General features: G+C 40.5%; 2 protein-coding genes across 2 annotated transcripts in view; both read left to right on the forward strand.

Annotated features, from left to right (window-relative positions):
• Positions 1-586: 586 nt before the first annotated feature.
• On the forward strand, positions 587-10,561 carry slc23a4 (solute carrier family 23 member 4). Its single transcript, XM_078256183.1, has 12 exons — positions 587-634; positions 1,506-1,634; positions 2,117-2,274; positions 3,767-3,926; positions 6,448-6,629; positions 7,115-7,235; positions 7,320-7,476; positions 7,609-7,862; positions 7,998-8,162; positions 8,358-8,466; positions 8,560-8,655; positions 10,061-10,561. The coding sequence occupies exons 1-12, from the start codon at positions 587-589 to the stop codon at positions 10,327-10,329; spliced, it is 1,848 nt and encodes a 615-aa protein (XP_078112309.1). The 3' UTR covers positions 10,330-10,561.
• A 3,914-nt stretch (positions 10,562-14,475) lies between these two features.
• The window catches only part of enc2 (ectodermal-neural cortex 2), a 29,931-nt gene continuing 17,993 nt past the window's right edge, over positions 14,476-26,413 (forward strand). Inside the window, exons 1-2 of the mRNA XM_078257907.1 lie at positions 14,476-14,561; positions 26,004-26,235. Of these exons, the coding sequence (XP_078114033.1) occupies positions 26,054-26,235 (182 nt within the window). The 5' untranslated portion in view covers positions 14,476-14,561; positions 26,004-26,053. The remainder of the gene's footprint in view (positions 14,562-26,003; positions 26,236-26,413) is intronic.

Here is a 26,413-nt window from a genome sequence, read left to right on the forward strand (position 1 = left end):
TCCCAAAACAAATATTTGGTGTTAGAATTAGAAGGAAAGTAGGCTGGAAAGGACAAGACTATGCCCTGAAGACTGGATTTCAAATATCTACCCCTGACTACAGAGATTTGACTTGACTGTGTGTTAAACAACAGGCCGGAGCAAACAGTAAGTATTGCCTTGAAGGATCTGCTCCCTCAGCTAAAGAGGCTTGAAGGCTTCTGAAAGGGCTCTTGTGATGAGATTAAAAAATAGCAAAGAGAGTGTGTTTGAGAGAGACACAGAAGAAAAATGTTCAGTGTATTCCCTGTCTGAATGTGAATCTCGTTCCTGCCTTCCTGGTTGGTCAGCTGCTGTTACTGTTGTAATTGGGCTCACATGAGCTGCTGGTGGGACTCATTTCAAACAAGCGCAGCAGTCTCATGTCTGACCTCTACTCCTTCCTACCCAACTGCCCACCCTACCCATACGCCCAGCTCTCTCCCTTTTCTATCAGACACTCCCATCCACACATGATGTGTTCCCTCCCCTCTCACTGTTTTTTTCACTTTTCTGTTCTGCTTTGGGCTCAGAAGACCACAACCTGAGCCTATAGGCTGAAGCTGACATGACTCCAGAAAAGGACAGTAATAGTCTTGACACCTATACATTTGGAGTAAGTATAACTTTAAATTCATTTTCTACAAGGTGATGTTTTGAAAAGAGTACATACTTTAAATGTTCTTGTGAAATTCAGGATACTTGTAATGCTACATGAACATATGAAAATCCAGTGATTTCTTTTTAAATTGTGTGATTGTGAAAACATCCGGATTGCGTTGGTGATTTATTTCTTCTCTAACTGAACTGGTTACATAATAGATGCATTGTGTCTTTTAGTACCACAGTAGAAACTAGATGTTTTGGTCAGTTAATAATTGACACCTTAGAATAGCTAGCAAAGCTATCAAGCATTTATTTCCTGACTAGGAATTGTCAAGATAGGAAAGTCTATGAGTGTCCCAAAGTTGTGCTAGTTGAACTAGCTAGTTAAGCATTCCATTGTTGTAGTTGAGATCTAATCCATTTTCCAAAATGAGTTTGCCGCAACTCAGAGAAAGCACCAGCTATCTATCATTTAAAATCCCACCCAAGAGATGGATTAAAAAAAAAAATCAAAACTGCAATCATCAATAATTGGTTTACCTCATCCTAGGTACTGCCCTTCTTTGTATTGTACTTATTTTTTATATTTTGTCCCTCTCTCTTTTCTCTTCTTTTTTAATTTGCTTTCTATCTTTTTTTTCTTTTTTTTTTATTAATGTAATATGATGATGTGTTGACCTGCCAAGGGACAACAGATGAAAATTAGCTTTTTTTGCTAACTCTGGCACATTTACATTTTGAGTGTAAACTAAAAAATGTGAATTGATGTGCATTGTCCCTTTTAAATAAACACATACATAAATAAACAATGCAAAACAAAGATCTTATGTATCTTTTATGGACCTGTGTCTGTCTCTCTCTCTCTGTCGGATTAATTGAAGCTTGAAGGGCGCTTTTGTGATCTACCTGACACAAAAAATGGAGACGAGATGGAGGGAGAAAACAACAAGCTAGCATACTGTGTGACAGATGTACCTCCCTGGTACCTGTGCATCGTCCTAGGCATCCAGGTACGTCAACAAGGGGGGGTTTGTTTAAGTCATGTTTGACCATCAGTCTTGAGTCATTTCCTGACTAACAGCCTGTAGAAGAGCTTCTAATGTTATGTAACAATGCAAACATGAACACCGTGTGTGTCACGAGAGCTTCCATTTGACGTTTCCTTCATGGTTGATTAGCTTTTATTTACAGACGGCTGATTGTGAAAAGTGTCAGTGAAAGTCAGTGAGTTTATTTCTGTGACACATCTGTGATCTGGGACATGACTAAGTATTGTGTGTATTTGCCCATATAAACAATTTCCTTTTTTATTTTACACTATCTACCATTACTTTACAGACTCTACAGTCTTTATAGGTCGTGCACTTATACAGTAATGATTGGTGTGCAAACACGTAAATATCAGTTTATATCTTGTTAATTTCCCTTTATGTACCATACATCAAACATAAAATATCTCTTGATATCTTTTCCCCTGTGTTTGCTCTCTCAGCACTGTTTGACTGCATTTGGAGGTATCATCGCCATCCCGTTAATCTTGTCTTCAGGGTTGTGTCTGCAGTTTGATGGCCTCACACAAAGCCACCTGATCAGCACCATCTTCTTCGTCTCTGGCATATGCACTCTGTTGCAAGTTACTTTCGGCATCAGGTAAGAAAGGAAAGGAGAGGTAGTTCCTGAGCAAGAAGATGTTTGTGGGATGTTAATTAGAGATGGTTGTAGACAATATAATCTAATCTCTGGATAAGACCGATTAGTTCAGAGCTGTGTTGGTTCGTGCTTTAACACAGACATCCAGCAGTACAGCAGTACTGCATTAAAGTGGAATTAGCTATGCCCCCTCTTCTGATCAAACAAGCAGATCAGAATGAGCTCGCTTTCCTTCTTAACCTCTTTTTACTGTGAGGCCTGCCAAAGTAAATGTGCAGCCTTAACCATGAACAATAGAATATTCTACTGTAGTAGGCACAGCTTCTATTTAAGGGATTATCATAGAGCTTTTACATTAAGATGCTTTACAATGTCGATGTAGTTTTAGCTGTGATAAGAAAACTGGGTAATATAATAAATTACATAAATGTTTTCTACTGTAATTGTATGTGGTGGTCTTGCCCCAGTATTTATATTTAGGCAATAAATACATACAGTGCAGTATAGTACAAATATGATGCAGTAGAGTACAACTTCTTCTCTGTTGCTGCAGATACCAGAACTGAGTAGTAGTGTTAAAGCTACTCAATGTGAGGTATCCGTTGCATGCATAGACATACACACAGAAGACTTGAAATTACATAATGGCTGATTTTGTTTTAGACAACTACAAACTTCCACCATTTTTTGTTGCTCTGAACGTGCACTATGGTTGTGCAGAGTGGCTGAATATTGGTGTCACAGTAGGATTAGGGAAGGAATTTCCATCTTATTATGTGTGGAATCTAGCTCTCGCTAAATCCACATTCCCCCCACGCTTAGCACCACTGATGCTTTCTTGTCTCTCTCTCTCTCCAAATACCTGGAGGTCAGCTGTAAGGAAATCAACCGGTAGGTTTGAGAAGCCAAAAGAAAACAACGCTAATTATTTGTGTCCCTTAGGAGTAAAACATTATAAACTCCCATTAAAAGATATTTGTTAGCTATGTTTCTTGAGTATCCAAATGGGTTTTATTAATGTTTTCCAAAAAAGTACTTCACACTATTCTGACTTACCTATTCTGAGAGACTGTGTCTGCTACGGTCAGTAAGTGTTGACAGTGAAGTGAGCAGCATCAGGAGGTTTTTACATGGCAGATGGCTTTAACTCAGTTAACCTCTGGTAGCAGTCAGTGTAATTAGAATGTCACTCTGTCCATCTTCACATGATTTAAATCAACCTTTGTATCATATGTCAGTGAATGAACCACATACTGTAGATACCCCTGTAGAGCCCCTAGAGGTGGACTTGAGCAGAGCTGCACATCTGTTAAGCAAATGTAACCTTTTTATTGCTTTTTTTAAGTACTAAAATTGTTGATTTACCCGTTAACACCGAAGCTATCTTGCACAACATCTGACATGATGATATCTGATGATGTAGGACCGGTCTAGAAGTGCACCTATTCTTGCATCACATCTGTTTGACTCCCTTCTGCTTTGACATTTCCAGACTGCCCATTCTCCAAGGTGGTACATTCACATTGCTGGCACCTTCCATGGCAATGCTGTCCATGCCAGAGTGGACATGTCCAGCTTGGACCCAAAATGCCAGCCTAGTCAACACCTCCTCCACAGACTTCATAGAGGTGTGGCAGAGTCGAATGAGAGCAGTAAGTAAACCATCTGATCTTTATAGTCACGACTTACAGCGTTACTCAATGAACTTTAGTTGACAGCTGAAACAAGATTATTTTCTGTAAATGGTATTTTGTTCACATGCAATGTGCCATTGGCCAGTTTTGAACCTGAATGGTATTATTCAAGTTTAAAAAATCAGACATAAAGATTCCCATTGCTACCACTACTCTGTATGAGGTAAAATGTCATCCATCAAAGCTGAACCACAATCTCCTTTTTCCTTCCTTCTTTATTTTGTGTTGATCTCTCTCTCTCTAAAACCAGACAATCATGGAAACACTCTGTCATCTTTTTGGCACGCTAGTAGTGGAAGAAAACCTATCTCATAGACAGTTGCAGATAGTGACATACTGTAAGAGCACACACCAAACACCTCTTAACCAAAGATAACTTAAAGCTGCACTAATCAATTTTTATTTAACCAACCACTCTAATGACTGTGTGAAATAATGTGAAAGGTGTCACTGAAAGTGACAAACAGAAAATGATTACCCAAATCTGCTGTTCCCCTCATCGCTACAGAGAGTTTTTTTTTACATCTTTCAGCTCATTGTTTTGGTAAATGGCCCGCAACTTTTGCTTTAGTGTTAGCGCTCTTGTTAACACCGCCTCCCAACTGCTCGTTCTCGGTTTCCTTTACATGAACGGAGTAAGGAAAATAACTCTGGATTCAGCTATTAGTCAATTTACAACTTTTAGGACATCATGATTTAAATGAGGTATATTTAAGTGTTCGCACTAGAAAGTTGATTGACCTCAAAATAAATCATCTGCTGATTTGCAGACGTCTCTTTCACAGTCTATAGACCTTTTCACAGATGTAAACATATACATTCTAAATGGACCCATGTTGATTTCCTGTTGCAGTGTATGTGAATGGCATCAACTGACAGGAAGTTAACAAGGGGCCAGGCTGTTGCCTAGCAATGGAATTCCATTGAAAAGGTCTGTCTTTTTGGGGCCGATGGTATCACCAGATAAGAAACGGAAGTTCTTATTTCGGTCTTTGGTTTTTTTTGCCCCCAACATCTCCTCCCAGGCAGCGCGGTACTGGTTATGTTTAGGGTTAAGGTTAGGGTTAGCTGCCAGGAAGGCGCCGTTGGAGGCAAAAAACATCATCGAGCTATTATTTCATGGTTTTTCCATTATGTGAAATTGGCTTCACAGCCCAGCGTGGTATAGGCAGCTGTTTGCTAACATGTAAGCCATATCAACCTATAAGCCCATAATAACATGTCAAACATTTGTATGACTTTCAGTTTGTTGTTGAGTTCTATCCTCAATTGGACCAAAAAGCTGATTATTACTACTTTAAAATTAAACACAAATATCTTTTTACCAAAAAACCAACAGCTGGGAAGCATCTGTTAGTAAAAACAAGTGCAATCTATCAGTGTAAGTAAATTAGATAGACACTCTTCACTTCCTCTACAATGCAAATAAGATGGCGTGTCTCAAATAAGACATGTCCTCCTCAGCAGACAACCAATCACCAGTAGCAACAATGGGAACCATCAGGATGATATAGGAAATGTGGTCTTCATTTAGAGCCATTTAAGGCCATGCAGCAGCCTGACACCACTGGCATGAACAGCTGTTTAAACCAAGGTGTAATATGCATGTGTCAGAATCAGAAAATCAGAAGAAAAAAAATGTTAACAGAAATGTTAAAATGGTCATAACTATCATGCTCATCCGTAGTTAATACCTTTGAAGTCTATATCCTTGACGTTGAACTTCCGGGATTGCTCCATTGCCGACGGAAATTCCGCCGGATTTCACTCATTTAGTCAATTCAATTCAATTCAATTCAATTCAATTCAATTCAATTCAATTCAATTCAATTCAATTTTATTTATAGTCCAGATATCCGTTGCCTTGGGCTTCATATGTGTTGCCATTTCAAACTCCGGTGGATTTATGAGGACTATGGTTAACTGCCCCTCAGATCTCTGCAGGGTAAATCCAGACAATCTGAGTTTTCTGTTGCACGACTAAAACTACTTTTAAACGTACACATGTTCCACCAAAACAAGTTCGGCAACACTTTACTTGAAGGTATCTACATAAGAGTGACATGACACAGTCATGACACATGAACCCTAACCCTAACCATAACTTGTCATGACAAAAATGTAATGACATTTACTAAAAGAAGCGTTGTTTATAATGTTTATGACACGTTCATGACAGTGTCATGTCACTCTTATGTAGATACCTTCAAGTAAAGTGTAACCACAAGCTCCTTCCTGAGGCTATTTTGCTGCGGCACCACGGCTTTTCCTGGTGCTTAGCACCGCCCAAGGCGATTGTGATTGTTTTAAAGAAATGCCAATAAACCAGAGCACGTTTTTCTCCCATCCCGGAATGCTGTGTGGACTAGCCAGACCTTCCTCCGCAGTGCCGTAGAGGAAGGTCTGACAAAGCGAGACTAATACCTTTGTAATAAGAGTGATGCCACCTTTTGATGCCCTCTTACTTGTCTGTCTTCAGCTGCAGGGGTCCATTATGGTGGGCTCACTCTTCCAGGTGTTTGTTGGTTTCTCCGGCCTCATCGGCCTCTTCATGCGCTTCATTGGACCTCTCACCATCGCTCCCACCATCGCTCTCATTGGACTGTCCCTGTTTGACTCAGCTGGTACCAGTGCTGGCAACCACTGGGGCATCTCTAGCATGTGGGTACAATTCCCAAACAGTGTCTTATTAGCGTTTGGTATTTTTGTGCTACAGAGTAAAAGAAATCTAAAACTTTCTATTTCAAGTCTGCCTTTCTATTATTATTTTTTTAATTTAAGACCACTGATTACGTATGTTGCATGTAATTAGGTTTTGCTAAATGGAGATCTCTGTAAAAATAGATTTCATGCAAGTTCAATGTGTTTCTGTCAAACAAACCTCTTATAGGTTATGTTAAATCTGCTTTCTCCCCTGTTGGGACACAGCAAATTTTTTAATTAATAATTATAGACTGAAATCTGTGTAAAATCTTAATCTCTTGGCAGCGCAGGGAAGCCTATTAAAAGTTCCTTGCTTAGTTGCTCTACTTTGCTTTATGTTCCTCAGAACAAGACTTAGCTGCAAAGTACCGCAGTCCTACTACTTACAGTAACACTGTGGATTTTATATTGTGAATTAATGTCCTTGTCCCTGTTTCACCCAGGACCACAGCACTGATCATCCTATTCTCCCAGTACCTCCGTCACATACCTGTGCCCTTTCCTACGTACAGCAAAGAGAAAAAGCTGCACACCTCCCGTGTCTACGTGTTTCAGATTCTCCCAGTATGTTTCAAACAAGTTGATTGAGGGATATGAAAAAAATGATGCATTTCTTTAGACATTTTTTTCTATATGTTCTTTCTACAGGTTCTGCTTGGAATCACTCTGTCTTGGCTCATCTGCTACATTTTGACAGTCTCCAATGTTCTTCCTGCTGAACCAGACCGGTATGGCTACCTGGCCCGCACTGATCTAAAGGGAGATGTTGTGAGCCAAGCTCCTTGGTTCAATTTTCCGTACCCAGGTAAGAGGCTGCCAAACTATCACCTGAAGTGACTTTTTGTATTAAAAAAGTTATTAGGAAAAATGGTATTGCATGCTATACTGTACACACTGTGTCATTCTCTGTTTTCTTTTGTTTGAATCCAAACTTCAGGTCAGTGGGGGATGCCGACTGTGAGCCTGGCAGGGGTGGTTGGCATCTTGGCTGGTGTGATTTCCTCCATGATAGAGTCTGTAGGGGACTACCACGCTTGTGCCAGGCTGTCTGGGGCTCCACCTCCCCCTAAACATGCTATCAACAGGGGTATTGGCATTGAGGGACTGGGCTGTCTGTTGGCGGGAGCCTGGGGTACAGGAAATGGTACCACTTCCTACAGCGAGAATGTTGGAGCCCTCGGTATAACAAAGGTGAGATGAGCTTCTATGTGTACGCTAAGAAGAAGTTTATCTGGAAGTTATTTACTCAAACGGACAGATATGTGGATAAGCAACTTTAAAACTTAAAGAGGAACCTTTTTTTCATCTGTATTTTTCTTTCTGCAGGTTGGCAGTCGCATGGTGATAGTAGCCAGCGGAGTCTTGATGGTTGTCATGGGTGTGTTTGGTAAAGTGGGCGCCATATTCACCACTATCCCATCACCCGTGGTGGGAGGGATGTTCATGGTTATGTTTGGTGTCATCTCTGCAGCAGGAGTTTCTAATCTGCAGGTACATACTTTTAACCATTTTTTTTTAATTGACCTATATACAGTATATTCCAGGGACTACAGATGGAAATTAGCTTTACCTAGCTCTGGTACTGCTAAGGAGCTGTGCATTGTCCCTGTCAAATAAATAAAATATTGCATGAAAATTGCACTTTTACACATTTTCTCCTATGTTTGTTTGCTCTCACATTTTCAGTATGCAGATATGAATTCTTCTCGAAACATCTTCATTTTTGGCTTCTCCATGTTCTCTGGTCTGGTCATTCCTAACTGGATTTTTAAGAACCCCACAGCTATTTCTACAGGTGAATGAATAAAATATCACTATAAAATTTGTATTTTTCAGGAAAAACTTACTTTTACGTGATTATTTTAACTATTTTATGTGTTGAGTTCAGGTGTTGCTGAAGTTGACCAGGTGCTGCAAGTACTTCTGACAACCAGTATGTTTGTAGGAGGTTTCTTTGGCTTCATACTAGACAACACAATTCCAGGTATTTTCTCCATTAATTACATGAATAGTTAATTATGTTTAGATTGTTTAAGTAATCTAAATACTCATCTAGATCAACTCACCATTATCATCATATTAACAGCAAAATAGGAGCTTTTCTGTCATGATTGGTGACCTCTCCTCGTCAGGTGCTCCTCTCTCTTGTGGGGTACCCCAGGGTTCCATTCTTGGCCCCATTCTGTTTTTTTATATATATGTTGCCTTTATGAGCTATTATAGGCAAGCACAACCTGTCATTTTATTGTTATGCAGATGATTTGCAAATGTATTTGCCTATGAAAGCAAATGACAGTGTCGCACTGAACTCCCTGCTTAGTTGTATTAATGATATTAAGTTGTGGCTTTCACAAAACTTTCTTAATTTGAACATAGATAAAACTGAGTATATTATTTTCAATACTTCAGGCATGGAGAATGGTCCAACTTTGAGTTTGGGAGCACTGGCATCATACACTAGGTCAGCTGTCAAAAATTTGGGGATTACTTTTGATTGCAGCATGAAATTTGACAAGCAGATCAGTAATGTTGTTAGAATGAGCTTTTTCCAGCTTCGTCTCCTGGCTAAAGTTAAGCCTTTCCTCAACAGGCATGATCTAGAAAAGGCTATTCATGCCTTTATTAGTTCAAGGTTGGATTACTGTAATGCTCTTTATGTTGGTCTGAATCAGACCTCATCTCACCCCTTCAACTTGTTCAAAATGCTGCTGCTCGCTTTTTAACAAATACATCTAGACGTGCACACAGCACTCCTGTTCTCTACACCCTACATTGGCTCCCTGTGTGTTTTAGAATAGATTTTAAGATCTTATTGTTTGTTTTCAAGGCCATAAATGGCCTAGCCCTGGAGTATTTGTCTGAAAATTTTACTTTGCGTGAGCACAATCGGTCAATGCGGTCTTCAAATCAGCTGGTTTTAGAAGTCCCAAGGTCAAGGTATAAACAGTGGGGTGATCAGTCTTTTGCAGTTGCTGCCCGAGACTCTGGAACAAGTTACCCCCTGATATTCACACTATTACAGATGTAGCTCTTTTTAGGTCCAAACTCAAAACCTATTTGTTTAGACTGGCTTTTAATACGTAGTAGTGGTGTGACAATTTCACTCTCCTGTTTCTTTGTAACCTTTTCTGATTTTACTGTTATATGTTTCATTCTTTTTATTGTATGATATGCTGTTTTATAGTTGATTCCTGATGTAATGCACTTTGGATACCTGCTGGTTGCTGTAAAGTGCTATTTAAATACTTTTGATTGATTGATTGACTGATTGAAAATAACATTGTAAAACAATACATAATGCACAAGTGTCAAGTGAAGAGTCAATATACTGTAGAGTCTTCAGTAGATCGTAATAGAATGGTTTAACACATTTAACATATGTCCAACAGGATCAAAGCATGAACGAGGCATCCTGGCGTGGAACAAGGCTCACGAGGATGACTGCAGCAACACGCTGGAGAGTGGAGAAGTCTACAACCTTCCCTTTGGCATCAGCTCGTACTTGTCTTCTTCCGCCTGGCTGCGGTACATACCTTTCTGCCCTCCTGGTGAGTCCAGCTCCCTGGATGGATGCACAGCAGCTACTAATGCCCTGGAGCCTAAGCAGCCACTTGGACATCCAGAGCCTTCACATATCATTATTGGAGTTGCAATGTGAGTTGTGTACTCACTTCAGCATGCCATTTTGGGGATTTATTTCCCCAAAAACCATCAGAGGCAGCTCAGTTTTGGATCTCCTGTTCTTTGTTAAAGACATAGTACTGTAACAACATGGTGCAAAGTATTCTACGTGACCTTTTGGAGTGAAATTTGCAAAAAGCACCTTGCATAAGATTGGTTAACGTATGGACTTTCTTTAGGGGGGTGCTTAGATACCTGAAGTTATATTTAGTTGATTTTTTGTAAATTATTATTGATAAAAAGCTGACTATATATATATAATACAGTATATACTGTATATATAGCTATATATATTCTTGAAAACATTTTTTCTGTACAGTAATTTGTATTCACAGAGCATAACAATGTTTAATTTAGTTTGCTTGATGTTTTATTAGATTTCTTCCGTCTTATCAGTCTTAGAATGCGATCACAACCACGTGATGTGAATGTAATGTCTTATTCAGCATATAAATCCAAGGTATGGTTTCATGTATACCATATTTAATAATTGTGTCATTATCAGTCTATGCACTTTACCTATTTTTGGCAACAGTTTCTGACAGGATTTCTCTCTCAGGCTCCTTTTACCCTGCCAGCATACAAGATGCAGTGTTTCCTCAATGCACAAACCAGGACTGCCCTCTGATCTCAATGGATGTTTTTTTCTTATGTGCATATTAAACTCCATCATGGAGCCATTGCATTGCAACACTGGTATCCATTCAGTTTGTCCCTGTCAGATCCTGCTTGATGGCTTTGTACAAACTAACAAAAGACCCTGTCCGTGCGTCTCGTTGGTGTTCAGTCGTGGAATTGGCCATCTCCTGAGCGGTGTATACCAAGGTCGGCAGGGTGCGCTCAAAATCGTCCTGATGCAGGTGACCAATGTGATTCGAAAGGCCAGAGATGAGCCTCAATGCGTCTGTCAGCTTCCTGGGAATGATCTCCTCACAGATGGCTTTCAGGTTTTTTGTCTTGTGGAGAGAAGCCAGCTCAGCATCTTGCACTGAAAACTCTTCACCGTTCTCAAAGTGTATTCCATCCAGCAGGATCTGGCAGATGACAAGAAGTATAAGAAGAAATTATCAGTGTTCATTATTGAGGTTTATTTGCTGGTTAAACACTTCAGACACTTATTTATGGATATGTTCGTCTCACTTCAAATAAAAGATGTACATCTTTGAAAGAGTTGTGGAAGGGATGGTAGAAAAAGCAAGTACAGTTTTTTAAGAAAAGCCTTTCTTTCAGGTTTCATCATGTGATTTAGTGCTGTGGACAAAAGGCTTCTTGAATCTGTTAAGCTGGAAATCTCGGTGACAAGCATTAAACAAACTCTGAACTGTTCTGGCACATGTGAGATCCAGGTTATCGGGCTCTCAACGGAACTTACTGCAGTTAATGTATGATATGCCTTTTAAACTCTACGAACCCTGACCTTACAGATGACTTGTGTCAGGTGACAGATGACACAGGGATCATACAACAGGCTTCAGATGATTCGACATGCAGTGTATATGGGCTTAGCATCTCAGCCTCATTTCCACAGCATGGGGAAAGCAAGTTACCCACAACAAATCTTGTGCAGTCAAAGAAAGATCACAGGCAAAAACCTTTCCCTTTACTTGTTTATGATTGGAGTATGAGTATGCATTCCCTGAATAAAGTCAGTAAACTTGAAATACTAATAATTGTACAGAAACAGAGTTCATAGCCTATTTGCCCCATTATGTACAACATTTTGTCCATGAATTCTTGACATATTGTGATGACTAATAACAAAAATCCACTGCTATTGGCTCTGAGAGGCTGTAGCCAACAGTGCTGCTTTGAGCTAAATGCTAACATCAGCAAGCTAACATGATTAAAATGACATTCCTTAAATACTGATGTTTAGGGAGTACAATTGGCTTGTCCCAAATCTTTGGTATACGCAACCAAAGTATTGGACAGATAATAAAAAAAAGGGGGGGGGGGGAATCCAGTCAATAGTTGTTGTGACATTTCACATACAACCACATGAGGGCACTAGAGGAAAAGTCAGGGGATGTCCAAAGTCATTAGAATTATTTGTCTGGGGACCATGAATGTCTGTACCAACTTTTCACCTGCTGGTGGCACTAAAGGAAAAGTCAGGGGATCACCAAAGTCAGAGAGTTTGATCCTCTGGGGAACATGAACGTCTCTATTTTATGGCAATCTGTTGAGATATTTCACTCCAGACCAAAGTTGCACACCCACCACTGACATTGACATTCATCAAGTTAAAGAAAGTAGGGACAGAACGAAATAAATTCAGACCAGAAAGACATTTAGACCATTGTTTTCACTTACTGTCCAGTATCTTCAACATTCTTCAGTGGCTGGTTTTATTAATTGGACATTTTCAAAGTCTTTCATTTTAAAATCCCTAAAACAGTCTGGGGGTGGTGTACTATCAACCTGAGGTGAAATGAGTCTGTCTAAACAGAGGGTTTTGTTTTTAGAGCAGCCTGATAAATAGTTAAAATATAGCTTCAATTGGACATTTTCAAAGCCTTTAATTTTAAAATCCTACATCAGAATGGTCCGATATTACCTGAGTAACAGTCTGGGGGTGGTGTACTATCACTCTGAGGTGAAATGAGTCTGTCTAAACAGGAGGTTTCGTTTTTTTCCGATCAGCCCGAAAAAGAGTTGTAATATAGCTTTAATTGGACATTTTCAAAGCCTTTACTTTTAAAATCCTACATCAGAATGGTCTGATATTACCCAAGTGACAGTCTGGGGGTGGTGTACTATCAACCGGAGGTGAAATGAGTCTGTCTAAACAGAGGGTTTTGTTTTTAGAGCAGCCTGAAAAAGTTAAAATATGGCTTTAATTAGCAGCCTGAAAAGTAGTTAAAAAATAGGTTTAATTGGCCATTTTCAAAGTCTTTCATTTTAAAATCCTACATCAGAATGGTCCAATATTACCTGAGTGACAGTCTGGGGGTGGTGTACTATCACTCTTAGGGATGTGCTTCACACAACCTATCCCACAAAAATGTATAACATTTTCATAATAGTCCAATAGAGATTGTGCACTTTGATATAGAAGTCTGATGATGTCATTGCATCATTTTTCAAGTTGAACAATCACCAATCAATTTATCCAGAGCAAATTGGTCAGTAAAGCTACTGATCAATGATTTAAGGTCCCAAATGCAACCATGCAGTGTAGTGGGAACTGAGGTAGGCTATATGTAGCCATTTCAGGATCACACAGGATTAAGGATGTTAGGATGTTGTTGTTACCTAGCAACAGGAAATAGCTTCCTTGCCACTCTTTGCGGCCTACCTAGCGGTGCATACAGAACAAATCAGGGATCATGTTTAGGCGGCTTAAGGGAATGTTCACCAGAGGTTCTGTAAAAAATAAAAGAGTGTAAAAGAGTGTCTATTTTATCCCAGTCTGATCACATTTTTGCCTTTCGATGTTGTATTACAGACAGCGTATGAAAATAGTCATACATTGTGTCATTGTGTTACTAATGGTTGGAGTTATAAATAAATAATTCCCCTTTGTGCTGGGGACTCCCTGGAACTCCTCAAGGACCCCTGCGGGTCCCCAGACTCCACATTGGGAGTCACTGTAGTGGGCTACGTTGATTGTACATTTGCCTTTCATACACCAGGGGGCGGTGCGCATTCATGCTGACAAGAGAAAAGGAGGAAAGAAGATATGTTGCCTGGAATCTCACATCAGCAACCATGTAGATTATTATTAATATTAATATTATTTTAACCATTATTATAGTTTGTAGTGTTTATAGTATGGATAGCCTATTTTAAAATCTCTGTCACGCACCAACGTGCTATTGTTTTGCTGCCGCCATTAATATCAGCTCTCCGCTGATTGGCTGACACACTTTGAGTTGACGTATTTCATTGGTCTGCTTTGGTTTGGTATAAAGTCAATCACACAATTGGTCTAGGCAAGTGTTAAGGCTAAGGCATTAAAATCCCGCCTACTCTCACTCTGATTGGACGAGAGGCCAGCCTGCAGCGGATTGACACACTACGGATTGGTGAGACAGACGTCGGTCACGATCCCATCCGAGCCATTGGCTGTTGGTGCGGAGCAGTGAGACAGGCAGGCCCGGCGGCGGCAGCTAACCGTGAACACACACAGAAGGAATGTTTTTATCAGCGGAGCCGCGGCCGCTACACGCTTTGTGGATTCAACTTCACACCTACACGCACAGAACTGTGAGTAAGAGCCACGGTTGTTCCTATTTCTCATGGGAACAGTAAACTAACGTCATATTGTTGTCAGAGAAATCAGCTGTTTGATCAGTTCGTCGTGAAGAGTAAACACTGCGTTAAGTCCTGAGAAGGTACTTCCATTGTGAATACTGTGTGTGTGTGTGTGTGTGTGTGTGTGTGTGTGTGTGTGTGTGTGTGTGTGTGTGTGTGTGTAGAGAGAGAGAGAGAGAGAAAAAAATGTGTGTGTGTGTGTGTGTGTGTGTGTGTGTGTGTGTGTGTGTGAGTGTGTGTGTGTGTGTGTGTGTGAGTGTGTGTGTGAGAGTGTAGTGTGTGAGTGTGTGTGTGTGTGTGTGTGTGTGTGAGTGTGTGAGTGAGTGAGTGAATGAATGAATGAATGAATGAGTGAGTGTGTGTGAATGTCTGCAGGCTGCTGCAGATCAGCGATTATTAGCACTGTACTTAGTTACTGAGATCAGCAGAGCTGTTTACTTTCCACCAATCATCTGTCGACCCCTGAGCCACACGCTGCTAACGTTACTGCCTTTCCAATCAGATCGTTTACCATTTGGACCAAATTATAGATGTATATAATTAATGTCTAGACATAATCATGGTCTAAGTGAAGCAGTTGTATCAGGTTAGCTGGGAGTCATAGCAGACAGCCTTTGTTTGTGTCTGTAGCTTCCTTTTGTAACACACACACACACACACACACACACACACACACACACATACACACACATACACACAGTGGTCTAGTTGATGTTGACTGAGATGTTCCATTCAACCCCAACATGTGATTTAGGGAAGAATGGTGTTATTGTGAATGATAACTCCTTATTCTATGCTTGGTTATGTAATAGTAGATGTGCTCTGTCTGTATGCAGCTCAATGTTACCTGTTTGCATCGTTTTGAAGAATTTACTTATTATTATTGCACATGTTGATCCATTGAATAGATTAGCAGACCGTGTGTGTGTGTGTGTGTGTGTGTGTGTGTGTTGTAAGTTGTCTCCGATTTTAAAGTAAGTCCATAGTAGTCTGATACTGTAATAATGAATAATGCTAGGCCTTTAGACATGCGGCTGGCACTAAGCTGACTGAAACCCTAACCCTGAACACTCAGAAGAGTCAGGCTGTACCCGACTCTTCCAGTGATTTAATACAAAGTGCAAAATGCAGGAATAGGCCTGCATGTCCTTGCAACATCCCAGTGCACCGCTTAACCAAATACTTTCAACATTACTGTCCCCGCCGGTTTACTTAGTCAGCCTTAATGTTGCTTATAGCAGCTAGGGGGTTAGCCAGGAAAACAAGCAAGCAGTGTTGCCATTTCCATTGGCGTCTTTTGTAAATCGCCCTTCTTCTTCATCATCTTCATCTTCACTCTCGGTTGTTTGTTTTCTTCCGGTGTGGCGCCAGCTGCATGATGAACGTCACCACTGGCACTCCACATAACCGGCTGGACTTTGTCCCAGGGAGCTGAACATTTTGAGTGGTTCAGCGGCCAATGGCCCACGTGAGAATGCGCAAGGCAGATAGTCGTGGTAGTGCTGTTTTTTTTTCCAATTCTAATTTAGAATATTCATTGGCAGTCCTACTGTGTATGTCGCCTGACTGAATCTCTGCTGCCTGGTGTGAGGAAAGTATATATAGTCATAACGTTGTTGAATATCGCAATACGATTTATTGTGCAGCCCTAGTTTGAGATAATGTAATTACATAACTCAACAAAATATAAGCTATAAAACATAGGTCTAGTCGTTTTTAGACATTTCAATACGTAAACGTTACATATACCTTAAGGACCTGAGGTACGGCCTTCTCCTGTTCAGTCACCCTCAGGATCATTTTGACGGTTTCGTGACATCCCTGCTTGCATGAGTCACATGAGTTACCTGTCTTGACATACTTCTTGGTTGTGGCTAATGAGTTATCCAGTTGGTACAGAATGGACTTTAGAATGTGCCTCCTGATTACTGGCCTAAGAATTATGGTCACGATTCTCTTATGATTCTCGGGGTAAAGTATTTCTTTCTTTTCAAAATTCATTGAATGTCTGTAGAAGTGTCTGACACAATGACCAGAACCTGTAACTCATGTCCCAACCCACTGAAACCCTTCTGCTAAATTGGAAGCAGATTTTCTGCTTTTGTAATCCACACTTTGTTCAAAAAACAACACACGATTCTCTACATTGGGAACTGTCTTCTTAAATAACATCTCTTGTGTTGACATGCAAAACACTGCCATTCTCTGACTCCCCACACGGGCAAACACGTGTTGTTCCATGAGCAATCAGAGCTTTAGCAACCGAGGGGCCACATACAGGTGAGAGAGAGAGAGAGAGAGATTCTGTTTATAAATGTCAGTTGTTCCTCTCACATAAATCATACATTAGAAACGTGCAATGATTTGAAAAAGCGCTGGCCACAGTCTGTCTGTGTGCTGACATCAGGAGGTCTACTGACCTAAACACACTGACTGCTCACTGGTCATCTTCTGGGAACGTTGTTACGAGGGGCGCGCTTCATACATCCGTGGGAAGAGTAATTCAGAGGGCAGGTTCAACGTACACTAAACACAGAAGTATAAACCAGTGAGGAGAGCGAGGGACCGCCGGTGAGCGGCGTCAGACTAAAGTGTGAGGCAATAGCGAGAGGAAAAAGAGAGATGAAAGACAATTTAAAGTGAGTAAACGGAGAACACCAAACTTCTTAAGACACGGTGACTTCATCTGTTGGTAATTCTGGCAGTAAAGTGAAGGCTGTTACAACTTGGAGACTGGAGTGCACACACAGTGTCGGACACACAGCACACCTTTATATGTTGAATTAAATCACACATTTTTTTGCGGTTATGTATTCGAGTAACATCGTGATTGCGATTAGATTAATCGTGCAGCTCTACTTTTTAAAGGCAACTTGAATATGGTAATCACTTAGACCTCTTGTCTCCCTTCCTCACACACACACATACACACACACACACACACTCTGAGTGGCCATGGGCAACAGGTCCAGTGGTGCAGCTATGCTAGCCTACTGACAGCCTGAGTCTATTCAGCAGCTCTGTTGATATTCCACTGGCGAGCTGTGCGAATACACGACAGCAGCCAAAAGCAAGCTGACTGCCAGTTCACATAGAAAGAGTTTTTTACGTCCGTCACTTGTGTGTCTCACGGATATGCTTCCATTTGATTAAAGTGGCAATATTACGCTCATTTTCAGGTTCATAATTGTATTTTCAGGTTGTACCAGAATAGGTTTACATGGTTTAATTATCAAAAAACACCATATTTTTGTTGTACTGCACATTGCTGCAGCTCCTCTTCCCACCCTGTGTTCAGGTCTCTGTTTTAGCTACAGAGTGAGACCTCTCACTGCTGGAACATCTTTGTTGGCAGTCACACATGCTCAGTAGCTAGGTAAGGACTACATGAGCTAGCTAGCTGTTTCTCCAACTTCAGTAGGACAAGGCAGGATTAGACGGGAGACTTCTTCTAAACGAGGGCACACTTCCAACTTTGCGTGGAATACCTTCAGAACAGGGACATGGAAGTAGTTCTTTTGTAGATTCTGGTGAACTAGTGTGTGTTGTAGCAGTGTTTGCCATTCAGAACGAGCTAGCATGCTACATGGCTTCACCATACCCCCACATCATCACATACCCTTCACCATACCCCCACATCATCACATACCCTTCACCATACCCCCACATCATCACATACCCTTCACCATACCTAGAGATTGGCATGGGGTACTTTCCATAAAATCATCTCTCAATGCTAATCAAACCAGCTATTAGGCTAACTTAAATAAAACCATGCCAGTCTCTAGGTATGGTGAAGGGTATGTGATGATGTGGGGACCAAGGGAACTTTATCAGGATCATAGTATCCTGGATCCATGAAATAACTGGCCTTTACAAATAAACATCTGCCTGCCTCTATGGGAATTTAACACAGGGGTGTACTGACTTATGCCCCCTGTATTTTAAGGAAGAACATTTATTTGTTTATGATACATTATTCATTCACAAAGAAAATTGGTGTCCTTAAAGGTTGGATTTTTCCTCATTTTTTTAATTAAGGCATTAAGATCAATTTCCTAAAGATGATTTTTTTTATACTTCTTTTTAGTCAACTTTAGCATGGGTGTCCTAATTTGTTCACATGACTGTATTGTGGGACAGGTGCCATACTTCTGCCAAGCGATGGTCTGAAGACAACACAGCAGCATCAGGAAAGATTCAGTATCACAGGATGACTTCTGTGACCTGAGAGCCTACATTACCAGCTGACACATCTTCAGTAGAAAAGAAACCCTTTAGACTGGTGGAGGACATGATCTGGACAGTTAACATGTACTACTGTGTGCATTATGTATACACACTTTATATTTCCATTTCATTGACTATGAATAAAGGGCTTTATTTCTAAGCAGGGTTTGGTCATTTTAAAGTTTAGTAGTAAGGCTCATTAAGTGTTATATATTTTTTTTCACGACGACTGTAATTGCACTGTTTATACAGGTGATATGTCTGATTTAATGCATGTAGAAGGGTCAAACACTAAGTCCATTTAACATCCTGACTATACAAATGTAATCCTTTAAGACAGGTAATAGTGACAGTAAGCAACACAAAACATTTGTTTATAAGTTCAACTTTATTGTTTGACAGATGACAATATGAATAAAACAAAATCTTTTGAAAGGGTATTAAATCTAATCTGCAGCTTGAAAAACATTTCACAGCATAGATATGACAATAACGGACGAATAAAAACTTCAAGTGAAAATCTCTAAGTTACTTTGTGAAACAAGAGTCCCTTTCACACAGCCTGATCAATGTCTATGGACACAGTACAGTCCTTACAGTAGCAGTTGATACTTTAGTTACTGAGCAGTTGAGAAGTGACACCTGTCGAGCAATAACTGCCCCCTGATGGTTTCTCATACTGTGAGGAGAGTCTGGTGGGTCCAAGGACACCTCATCAGTGGTCAGTCAGATCTGTAAAACACGACAGATTCCGTTTTAGATTAAACTAGGCTATCATGTTTTGTCATGGTGTACAACTGCACATACATTTAGTCTTGAATAAAGGAACAGCATGTACTGTATTTAACCCGGTGCGTGACAATTAAACATTTACAATATGTCGAGCAAATGTTAAATTTAAATTCTTTATAGTTTAACTTGCAACATCATCGATTGATTCCTTGGATCATCTAGTTTCATATGATACCAAATATATTCACTAGCTTTACAACTGGGCCCACTAACAGTTTAAGCAGAGCTTAATAACATTTCAGACATTCCATTCAAAGCCCATGTTATAGGGCTAACTTTAACAGCTAAGTTAGCATCGCTCTACAAGAACGTAACATAAAGCAAATTGTAAATGCACTGCAACAATGATGCTGAAAACATAAATGTAATTTATTTGACGACAAAGTCCTAATAATATCAACTTACCCGGAGTAACGTCGAGTAGATTCTGCCAGCGTCTATAGAGGGTTTTCACGGCGCGTCATCAGACCCGAAGTCGCCATGTTGGAGGTCCTCCGCATCACAACAAAGCACAGGCACTGAAGTAGATCCCGAACGGCGTTAAGGAAAATGGTTAATTATTGCCATGTTTTAGGCTGTACCAATAGGTCAGACCGAGAAACATTTGGAATATTATCGACTTCCAAAAGTGATTTAAAAACCAGGGAGAGGAATGCCAGAAGTTATCAGAGGAAAGGAGGCGCTTGTGGTTGGCAAAGCTCAACCAGGATCTACGAGGGAAAACTCTGTCTTCGGTCTTTGAATTGAAAAAACACAACTATTGAGAGTCACTTGGCTACACCTTGAGTATCACAATGATGTCATACAGTTAAGGTTAGGTTGATTAAAGACGTTATTGCATTACTTTGGCCTTCACAACACAACAGTCGTTAATGACTTGGTACTGCGTCTCCCTCACCCATCCACACACCATCTGGTTATAAGCCTCCAAACTTTTGTAGGATTTAAGGTCTTCCGCTGTGTACGGGCTCGGTGAGAAAACCAGGTAGTTGACTATATCGGGATATGCAACTGAAGGAAGAATCACCGGGTCGCCATGGATCCAAGAAGAGGGAGCCAACTTGTAGGGATCTGCACCGCCAGTAAACTGTCATTTCTCAAAATATCGTGCCTTTTTTTGTGGTCCAAGTCCTTCCATGCCTTTGCATCTTGGACTCGTTTTGATGAGCTTTTCTGTTGTTTAGACAAAGTATTAAAGTATCCAAAGTGCACAATACTCCATTACTCCATTCAGTTGTTTACACCGAGTGCCTCCAATATGGCCGCGCATCCAGGTTACCGCCCAGAACGTGACGTCGGTGAAAACCCCTCTATGAAACATTTAACAAGGCTTCTTCATGAGCTTCTATGTAGTTTAACAGCGGTTTGCATCCATAAGTATTGCCATCTACTGGAGAGTGCTGGGATCGTCACTGAAGACACACATTGTTTAGTGGCAACAACGGCGCGGAAAAACAGTCTCAAAAGTACCCACACAAGTAGAAGGAGATTTACACACATATATTTACATTGAAAAATACTAAGTTAATTTACAAATGATGAAATACGAGTTACAAATTAGACACACAGACACAGATACGCATTTGCGGATACAAATCGCTCTGCATTCATTTGTGGATTGTAGTTCACAAAGTAGAGGCACAGATACAACATAGATTTACGAATACAAATCACTCTGTATTCATCTGTGAATTGTGTTTTACAAGTTACAAATACTTATGAGACTGTTTTAGCACCATATATGACATAACTACACAGTGTGGCTGTGTGTGTGTGGGGTGGGGGCTGGCCACAGCTAACTGTGTGAAATGTGCTCATGCTTCTCATCTTTTGTTCATTTAAAACAATCCAGCCACATTGAGGTTCTTGTCAAGGCTGCATTGTGATCTGTGCAACACACACACTAAACCCCAAACACCCCGTGACTCATCTGTTGTGGCTCTGGTCTAAAACTGCACGTCAGCAAATGAAGATGGACACACACACACACACACACACACACAGACTCACACACATATAAAAGCAGCGTTGAAGCTGCTGAAACAGCATTTCTTCTAATCAGCCTGCCTGTGAAGATATTGTGACGTGTTAATGTGTCTCCTATAGTTTCTTTACCATGGATGTGAGATAATGCTGGTTCACTTTACCTGCTATGGTCTCTCATAACTGTTTTCTTGATATTTGTCCTTTTTTAGTATTTTTTGTAAAGTCAGATTATCTAATTGTGTTTTAAAGGCCTTTACACATTGGGGGCGTGGCGATTGAATGACACGAAAATACAGAATGCTCTTCTGTGAATATTTATACTGGTTGATAAGCAGTTAAGCAGTGTCTGGGGCTTTTATTGTGAAATGTAAGAACTTTGGGAGTGAATCTGGTATGGTCAAGATTGAAAGTTTGCTTTCTTGGTTCGGACTGCAGAGCCACTGTGTTGTTGTTTTAAAGTGCCCATATTATGCTCATTCTCAGGTTCATAATTGTATTTTGAGGTTGTACCAGAATAGGTTTAAATGGTTTAATTTTCAAAAAACACCATATTATTGTTGTACTATACATTGCTGCAGATCCTCTTTTCACCCTGTGTTCAGGTCTCAGGGACATGGAAGTAGTTCTTTTGTAGATTATGGTGAACTAGTGTGTGTTGTAGCAGTGTTTTGCCATTGAGAACGAGCTAGCATGCTAGCGCTAGCATGCTACGGTTAGCCACCTCGTTTCGGCTAGTGACGTAGAAAGCCGTGCCGATTTTGACCAGCTCACCCGGAGACTGAAGGGAGGACACATTCAGAAACCGTATCTCACTCACAACAGCATGGGTTTTTTTTTTCCCAAGTTTGTATGCGTGTGGAAGCACCAGAGACACAAAATAACACCCCAAATCCCAGAAAAAGTGATTTTTTTTTTTCATAATATGGGCACTTTAAGAAGAAAAAGACATGCCTTTATTTATCCCACCTGGGGAAATTTACATTGTTACTCTCTTGGTACAGTTACACACATTACACACTCCATACTTTGGTCTGTTAGGGGACTTGAACAGTCTGGTTCCCAACCCAACTCTCTACGGACTAAGTAGAGACGTAACGCTATGAAAATCTAACCTCACGGTTATGGTGGCCAAGATTATCACGGTTTTCGGTATTTATCGCGGCATTTTTAAAAGTGTTTTCAATATGTTCAGAAAGCACTGATGGGTCTACACAAGCTGAAATGGTTTCATAAAGTGTAACAGTGTTTAATATATTACAAAAATGTCCTGAGCGCTGTCATCTCCTCCTTCCGCCATGATTCCAACTTCAAGAAACGCACATTGTAGGCTTATCCACCGTGATAATAATGATATTTTAAATGAAAACGGTAATTGTTATCGTCAACATTTTTATCGTGGTTTACCGTCACACCGGTAATCGTTACATCCCTAGGACTAAGCTACTGCCACCCCAAATCCTCACTTCAATTCTTTTTTTTTAGAAAATAGCACATTACATTAATCAAACCTGTGGGAAATAAAGGCACGCACAACTGTCTCTGTAATGGTTTGAGAAAGAAATGGTTTCTATGTTCTTAAGATGATAAAAAGCCCTCTTTAATGTTTTTAATGTGTGGCTCCAAACTGAGGTCTGAGTCAAAGTTTTCCACCTTATCACAGGGGTTCAATGCCAGTGCTCGCAGTTTCACTACATATTATATACTTTGAAGCAGTGGTGGACTCTGCCAAGATTTAGCATTTGGCCTTTAGGATATGATTGTTTTAAAAGATAAGTATAATTCCCTTGAAGCACGGTCAGACCCAAGTGCCTTTCTGGCTACAGGTTTATTTAAAGCTTCTCTCCAAATCCACCGTGAAAACTAAACACAGTATAATAACAAGAAAATAAAGACCATATTAGTGTGATAGAAACATAACTGTTGCATGCACAGCATGTAGAATAACATTCACCAAAGTAAAATATAGACATTAAACACGGGAATAGTCTTTGAGGTTTCCTTATGATCACTGACATCACATTAAAGTCTCATCTTCTTCAAACTTTCAGATGAAATTGCAACAATAATAACTTATGTTCACATTTTTTAAGACTATCACCCTCGCATTCTCAACACTGAGAGAGTCATTCCTGTCCATACAAACGTTCTACAGAGAGTGTTTGCTTACCAACATCCATCCATCCATCCATTTTCATCTCTCGGGTTGGGGAGGCCACAGCTCCAGCAGGGACCCCAAACTTCCCTTTCCCGAGCCACATTAGCCAGCTCTGACTGGGGGATCCTATAGGCGTTCCCAGGCCACGGTGGAGATATAATCTCTCCACCTAGTCCATGGTGTTCCCGAGGCCTCCTCCCACCTGGACGGGCCTGGAACACCTCCCTAGGGACGGTTAGGGTTAGCTAACCAGGGGACATCCTTACCAGATGCTGATCCACCTCAAGTGGCGCCTTTTGACGCAAAAGAGCAGAGGCTCTCCAAGTTCCTCATGGATGACTGAGCTTAGAGCTGGGCAATATATCGATATTATATCGATATCGTGATATGAGACTAGATATCGTCTTAGATATTTATGACATAAGTGGTGTCTTTTCCTGGCTTTAAAGGCTGCATTACAGTAAAGTGATGTCATTTTCTGAACTTACCAGACTGTTGGAACTGTTGTATTATTTGCCTTTACACACTTAGTCATTATATCCACATTACTGATGATTATTTATCAAAAATCTCATTGTAAATATTTTGTGAAAGCACCAATAGTCAACACTACAATATCGTTGCGGTATCGATATCGAGGTATTTGGTCAAAAATATCGTGATATTTGATTTTCTCCATATCGCCCAGCCCTAACTGAGCTTCTCACCCTATCTCTTGATGAGATAGTAAAACCATCTTAATTTTGTACTAAAAAGAATGACTTTGTAAGATATCCGGCTGATGTATCTAAGTCAGACAGCTTCAGCTAAACTTTAGAAGTCATTTTTAGACAGACTGTGCTTGGGCCAGTAGATACTAGAGAGGAACTGTTACTGTGACCGCTTAGTCTTTCAATACATGTGGGCATGTGAGAAATGTTTTAAACAGAAATCATTTAGCCTAGCTACTACTTGTACAAATGTAGTATCATCTTTTTCAGTAAATTAATTATTCAACAGCAAATCATGATGCCTCAGTGCATATTTTTGTCACAGTTGTTTATTAACAGTCACTTGTCAAGTAGAATACAATTGTGTACCAGTTTGTTGTCTACAATTGCCATTCAGTTACCATTACATTTAGGTGTAGAGACATGTGTTACAGACAACAGTTGATAACAACAGATAGCAGCTGAGTCATAGTTCCAGCCATCTCTGATTTATAACTAAAGATGACTAAAGTGTTTTCTCAACATCCTCCCCTGGTCTCCTAGGATGAGAAGAATCCTGGAGATGAATTCTGAGATGAGAAGCAATAAAAAAGATGAAAAGAACCCCATAATTCTAGATAAAAATATGCTAGTAAAAAGACAAAAGATAAAAGAAATAGTAAAGAAGAAACCAGAGGAAGAGATGAGAGAGAATCCAAACCAGATTTCGAGGTAGTAGAGGAAAGAAATAGCCTGACATCGACAGATCAAATAGCAAATGCGAGTAAATCAGTTAAATCAAAACTTTTTAGTTCATTTTTTACTTCCACTGGGTGTTGTCATTGGCTGTGGACCAAAATGCCTCTGGACTAGAGCTGTAATCGGGCCTTAAAAGTGAGGCCCGAGCCCGACAAGTACATTTTGATTGACAGGCTTTTAAAAGCCCGACATTATTCAAATGTGCGCACGCACACAACTCTTTTGCCTTTTGTCAAGAATGTCATTTATACATTTTTTTTAACATCATTTATTCATGACTAACATAGGCTATAGGCCTCTTGGAAGTTGGAACAAAGAAATAAAATAAGTCCTCCAGAGGCCAGCCTCCGTTTCACCTCCTCAGCGTCCATTTTCACGCTAATCGAAACGCATCACCTGACCGCTCATGTACCGCGCAACACGGAGCGCAAGCCTGAGCCCGTGTAAAATGATAGAAATTAAGATTGAACCCGTCGATCTGCAGCTCTACTCTGGACACAATTAGATAGACAACCAATTATAGATCTCACGAGCACCAATGCTTTGGTATGTCGATGCCAAAATTCTGGAAACTGAAAACTAGATACAGCAGGTACCAGGGATGCAGTCCTTCAGGACCTGACGGGCAGCATATACACCTAACAGTGTTCTAGTCTGACGAACAAGAGAAGGTGGTATCATGGCGTGCCTTTTGACCACAGCTGAAATGTATACATGCATGCATACTGCTGATCCAACAATGTCACTTCTTATCTTTTTCCTGTTCTTGTTGTCATTGAGCAGTAGGAGAGATTGTTCCAAGCGACTCCCTGGAGGTGCCAAACGAAGCCGCCATGTCGGTAACTGTTCATGAGAACCGCAAATCCCGCACCAGCACGGGCTCCATGAACATCTCACTGTTCCACAAGCCTTCCCATCCCGACAGTGTCCTGACCCACCTGAACACATTGAGGAAACAGTGCATGTTCACCGATGTCACGCTGTGGGCCGGGGATCGCTCTTTCCCATGCCACAGGTAAAAACATGCTGGCAACATCTGTGCATTTCACTGCTAACAGCCGCCACAGCAGCGACAGAGAGCAACAGCCAGGAACCTTTCTAGAGTCACTCACTACATACCTCTAGACACCATCGGGAGGGTTCCTTTAAAAATTTATTCAGTTATAATTACTAATTACCTGATAAAAAATGTA

Source organism: Sander vitreus, chromosome 8 (genome assembly GCF_031162955.1).
Source record: "Sander vitreus isolate 19-12246 chromosome 8, sanVit1, whole genome shotgun sequence".
Lineage (NCBI taxonomy): Eukaryota > Metazoa > Chordata > Actinopteri > Perciformes > Percidae > Sander > Sander vitreus.

Excerpts from the sequence above, each read along its gene's own strand:
- slc23a4 (XM_078256183.1), top strand. The coding sequence starts at position 587 with ATGACTCCAGAAAAGGACAGTAATAGTCTTGACACCTATACATTTGGA. Across the intron at positions 3,927-6,447 it reads GGCAGAGTCGAATGAGAGCA|CTGCAGGGGTCCATTATGGT; the intron begins GTAAGTAAACCA and ends GTCTGTCTTCAG. Across the intron at positions 7,236-7,319 it reads ACGTGTTTCAGATTCTCCCA|GTTCTGCTTGGAATCACTCT; the intron begins GTATGTTTCAAA and ends TTCTTTCTACAG.